The sequence below is a fragment of the Akebia trifoliata genome, chromosome 11 (genome assembly GCF_017979445.1).
Source record: "Akebia trifoliata isolate Shusen 1 chromosome 11, ASM1797944v1, whole genome shotgun sequence".
NCBI classification, from domain to species: Eukaryota; Viridiplantae; Streptophyta; class Magnoliopsida; order Ranunculales; family Lardizabalaceae; genus Akebia; species Akebia trifoliata.
In genome coordinates this window covers 9749681-9755513 of record NC_141385.1, presented here as the reverse complement: position 1 = coordinate 9755513, position 5833 = coordinate 9749681, and the positions used below count along the sequence as shown (strand labels likewise).

General features: G+C 33.9%; 1 protein-coding gene across 1 annotated transcript; it reads right to left on the bottom strand.

Annotated features, from left to right (window-relative positions):
* Positions 1-216: 216 nt before the first annotated feature.
* On the bottom strand, positions 217-5609 carry LOC147390828 (putative lysophospholipase BODYGUARD 3). Its single transcript, XM_086459910.1, has 4 exons — positions 4616-5609; positions 3432-3760; positions 3144-3343; positions 217-816 (listed from the first exon to the last, which is right to left on the bottom strand). Exons 1-4 carry the CDS (start codon positions 5166-5168, stop codon positions 495-497), a joined length of 1404 nt encoding a protein of 467 aa, XP_086316036.1. The 5' UTR covers positions 5169-5609; the 3' UTR covers positions 217-494.
* Between the last annotated feature and the right edge of the window lie 224 nt (positions 5610-5833).

The following is a 5833-nucleotide window of genomic DNA, read 5'->3' as shown; positions in this document are numbered from 1 at the left end:
ACTTAATTTATTTTTCCTTTTTTCTTTTTGTTATAGCACCCCTAAAAATTGGGAATAATTCCACATTGCACATTATATTTTTTAAGGGCCCACCGACCCATTTCAGAGGTAGAATATACATTGCACCCAACTTGACATGAATTTAATGCTTTTAACTTTCAACAAATTCCAGGTTGGTTATACAGCAAAAAAGAAAAAGAGGGAGGACTAACACAATTATAATAAGGGGTTGCTAATTTCTTTATCAAAATTAACATAATTATATATATTTATATACTTAAACATTCCACACTTGGAATATGGGTAATATTTGCAAATTCACAAGAGCCAGTTGAGACTTCAAACTTCTGGAGAAATGAAGGAAACTCTGAGGCCCAACCAAAAAAAAAAAACTACCAATCACGAGTACTTTTTAATCTTTTTCAATTAAAAAAAGATATTTTTAGGGGATTGGGTGTTTCTCGGGTATTTCTTTATGGGTAGATCTTCTGGTCTTAACCACTCGATTTCTTCCAAATCTCCTCGAGTTCTGAAGCAAAAGCCTTTTGTCTTCCAACGACGATAGTGATGTGATCTTTCTTTTCGATTACATTAACACGAGCTTGAGGGATCCTTGATTGAACAGCATAGCTACATTCGACGGGCAAAAGCTCATCGTTCCTACCATGGAAGATCGTTACATCACATTTTAAATCACGAACGGCATCCAAGTAACCATCAACTTTGCTTGCGGTGCCACAGATGATGTTGTGTAGGGTATGCCATGCAGCATTATGAGTATGGAGGAAGAACCCATCAAGCAAAAATGTTCTGATCCTGTTTTTTTTAAATAATAATTAGTATGAAAAGTAGTAATAAATGAGAAATATCCTTCTACATATATAAAGTTCATTAATAGGCCTTTAACTCAGCCAGACAAATTAGGTCTTCATTATAGAATTAAATAAAATAGGATAAGGTAGAACTATTATTGCCGGACCTTTACAACTCATCCATTTTCTACCATTAAATTGGTGGGGCCACCTCTTGGGTGAGTCATATTCTAAAAGGATCGTGATAATCTGATTTAGGTACATAGCATACTCAATTGACACCCTTGACATGACAAGTTCGGAGACCGTAGATCTACTTTTCTCGGGATACAGAAACATGCTTCCCCATAAAAAGGTGCAAGTCTATATCTTGAGGAATGCAGATCTACTGTCCCCAAGACTGTCTCGTTAGGGGTGTCGGTTGAGTATGCCATGTGCCTACTCATTTAAAAAAAATAAAAAAGACACTTTAGGTAGGCAACAATTAGCATTGATTTCTCTGTCATTCAAGTTTTAACTCTTGATGCCACTATTTAAATTTACGATTTAGAATCCATTTGGATACACTTAAAAGTTTTTTTTTTTTTTTTTTTTTTTTAAACTTTTAAAAGTGTAAATGTAAAATATTTATTTGAATTAATTTTAAGAAATAACTTAAAAAAAAAATAAATATGCAAATTTTTTAGAAAATTAAAAAAAAAAAAAAAAATACTTTCTACTTTCTGAAAAGTGCTTTATTTCATAATTACTTTCTACTTTGTACCCAAATTATACCTTAATCTATTATGATGTACATCAAGATCAATCTTTTATAATTAATTATGATGTTAATAAAGGCATTGGCTTCTTGTCAATCATATTAATGATAATTAAAACACCATCAATAAAAGGACAGAAAAGATCATGATTATGGATTCATTGTAATTGAATCTCCCTTCCTTAATTGATAAAAAAAAAAAAAAAGGAAAATGTTGGAATGACACAGGGTATTTACTATGATTCTCACAAGTCTGACGTGAGATGTGCACATAACCATAGATGTGTTTCCTTGCGATACGAGTAAAAATCATCTACGGTTATGTATGCATCTCCACGTCAGAATTGTGAGAATCACAGTAAATCCTGTGTCACCCTAGCACGACTCATATATAAAATGCCAAATGGCATTTTTTTAAAGGCTTGGAGTCATTGAAATTGGATGACTTCATGGTCATTAAATCATTTTCCTAATTCATTGGGATCTTTGTACCCTAATCAAAGACCCCACGCCAATTAAAGTCCAAGGACAGTACATTGCTCTTTTCTAATTATATTAATACCACTCCATGTTTCGGGGAATCCTTGAAATGCCCCCATTTTTCAAATGGATGATATGCCTCCTTGGACCTTGGTCTTGTTTTATAGAATAATAAAAACGATCTGACACAAGAAACTTTTGTATATTCTTTTCAAAATCAGCTTTTTTTTAGGATATAGTTCTTTACTCGTAGAGAATTACATTCGACTCGGTCCACAAAAAATAAATGAACCGTCTTTTGAAATCTCACATTCTCATTGGTCCACGTGTATTATAGACATCTTAAATTTACGAAAATACCCCTATTATACCATGTTAAATACTTTTCAATACATGTGGACCAATAAAAAAGTGAGGGGTGGGGTCTCCAAAATCACAATCAAATAAATATAGGATTGATGCCGGTCATTTATCACATAAGAAAGGATGCATTTGAGTCACTAATTGATATTAATATAATTGAAAAGAATTGTCCAGCTCTATACATTCCTTGGTTCTATGAAAAATATTTCAAAACATCTTTGATCATGAGTCTTCTTCAAGCTCTTCAACCTTAAGAGTAATTTATATTTTGTCGAATGTCACCTTCAATCCAATGTTTTCAATCTTGCCTTAATTCCTTATAGAAGCCCTTGCTTTCCATCATTGTCAACTTCAAATAAAATTTCTTACTATTGAGATTTGAATGTTGAAGTAGAATGGTAAATGGGATTTTAAGGTTGAAGAGGAAAGTTATTTACTTTTTTCAAGGTTAAAGGGAAGGGTAAAAATAATTTAACCACAAAGTTGAAGATAACAAGTTTTGGGAAGATGAGATATTTAAATCATTTTCCACTAGTCTATTAGAGAAGACCAAGGTCAAGGGAGGCATACCATCAGTTTGAAAAAGAAAGGGAGTAACTCAAATATTCACTAAAACATGGAGGGGTTGTGTATAAATAACCCCCCAAAAAAGACAAAATAAAATAAATTTTTTTATCCTTGATAATGAGTGACGTAAACTTAATTGTTTAATATGTTGAAGGTTGGGTTACCTGTTTCTGGTGACTAATTTGGCTAGAAATTCCCATAACCTGTGGTTCTTGCAAATTAACAAGCAAATAGTCCGGCTAATATGCTCGTACCAGCAAGCGATCGATGCACCAAAACCAATCAATGGCCACACACGTCGTGGTGCGACCCTTCGCATTACATACTGTGTTGGTTGTTCACCCTTGGGCACGGGAAAATATGGCTGCAACATTTTTTTTAAATTGTATTATAAGTAATTTAAGAATAAAATTTCTCAAATTTACGATGATTAAGCGACGAAAATGACTTACTGGTGCAAGTAATGTTAGCGATTTTACGGCCCCAGGATTTTTAACTGCAATGGCTAGGGCCAAGATGCAACCTAAGGAATGTGCCACTATGTGAAATGATTTCACTTTGTATGGGTCTAGAACTGATCTTTCGATCATGTCAACGTGCTCTCGTAGCGTGTAGAGTGAATCGGTTGGCTTTGGGCTTTTCCCGAATCCTAATAGATCGACCGCGAGCAATCGATATGAAGATTTCGTGGCGGTCGTGAAGTTGGGGAAGACCGTTTCAGTCCAAAATGCGGAAGATGAGATGAAGCCATGGATGAATAACACACTTTCTTGAGCCTTGTCTGAAGTTGCAAAATCAAAAATTAACAAAATTAGGAACAGGTTCATGTTTAATTATATTATTAAATTTATACTCCTTAGTTTTAGGATAATTTTGTTATACCCTCTGGATTTTAGTGTATGTTTGAAAAAACCTTTGACCATGGTCTTCTAATATAAAGATGGATGAAAATGATCAAAAGACCCTCACCTTCAGCCTTTGGCCAAAAAACTGATTTTTTTTCCCCCCAAAAATCTATAATTTCTTCAATCTCATCGAACTATAAAATAAAATCTTCTATTTATTTTTCAACCCTATTTTTTTTTTCCAAAAAATCCTAATTTAGAAAAAAAAAAAAAAAAGGGAAAAATCTATGATCTTCAACATTTAGATTTATTTGACAAAAGTCCTTCAAGGAAAAAACAACTTTTGTTATGTTCTTCTCATTGATTTACTTAGTAGTCCCTAATGTTTGCTCTAAATTTCAATAAGTTTAAAAAGAAAAAGTTTTTTATTTTGGGGCTGGGGATAATAAGTCAGAGACAATGGTATTTTGGTCGTTTCGTTAGTCATAAATAGAACGGTGTCCCGTTCCTAGTCAAGGTCAGGTGACACCCCATATTTTTTTGCCACGTGTCATCTTTTTGGAGCCTCCGATTGTATGGATATGTGGTGGTCATCTGTTGGTGAACCTACGCACCAAAAACCACAATGTTTGATAACTTGTATCCATTTGATTTAAGCTTTTGAAAAAGAATTTAAATCGGACGATTAGAAATCATTCTCAAGACAATGCTATTATGCATAGATGCAGATCACCAATCAAACTGATCTTGTGTAAATTACCTAGAGGGGCATAAAAATTATAATAAATTACCTATAGCTCCTTCAGCTTTGACATACAGTTTATCTTTGCAAGAAGAGGTCCAAGCAGTACAACCCTTGCAATCACAATCAGACCATCTTGGAATCGGATGAGATTTGAGCCCTCCGATCCTCCCTTGTAGCATATCGATGATGGTAGAATTGATAGTAAAGGTCGATCTCACATTGCCATTCTTAACCTTTTCTACCTTCAACCTCTTAAACTCCTTCACAGTAGATTTAGATATCTCAGAAACCAAAGAAGAACGACTATAAAGTGTATCAGAGATATCTTCTAATTGAAGTTTACTCGAACTAAGACACAAGATCTTTGATTCTCCTTGTTCAGAGACCAAGATCTTACCACTACAAGTAATTGCTTCTTTGGTTGATGAGCAATAACAAGGTTTCCATTCATCTTCTACAAAGAAATCCATAATTTTGTAAATAAGACATAAGGAGACATCAAGAAGATCAAGAAATGAGAAAACTATGAAGCTAAGAACTTCATTAATGGCTCTACCCATTAAGATTAAACCTGATTTTAAAGTACCCATTGCTCCCATTTCAAGAACTAACACTTCTATAACTCACAAAAAGGCTAAAATCTTTTAATACAAGAGAGGGTGTGGAGGGAAGGGAAAGAGGGGGATTTACAAAGATGGTATACAACCCATTTGTATAAGAAGTCTATAATGTTTCTATGAAAAAAAAAAACTATAGAGAAGAGAAAGGGAAATTATGGGTTTTGTGTTCTTAATTTCTCTCTACAAATGGTTCAAGAGTTCATAGAACAAAACACCCACCACACTACCACCAAACAAGAATTCTTGCTTGATGAGAAAACGTGTGAGATGGAGAGCTTGTTTTAAAAGTTTAGCGAGAGAGAGAGAGAGAGAGAGAGAGAGAGGTTTGCTAAGTGTGTTAGATACGTAGAAGCAGCTAAGAGATAAATGAATGGATTCACTGATACATTAAAAACGTTTGTTGGCCAAGGGGAAAAGTGGTAGGTGGTAGTTGAACCTCTTTAGAGAAGAAGAACAATTCTCTCTAGCAAGAAAATTAATATGGGGTTACTAAAACAACTAAATTACCTATAAAAAAAATAATTAAAAAAAGAAGGATTATTTAGATTATACCCCACTGGGCCTTGACCCTTTTCAACTTTGGAAAATTAATAAGAAATGATCTAAATGCCCTCATCTTCAAAATCAATCTCTACTACCTTCAA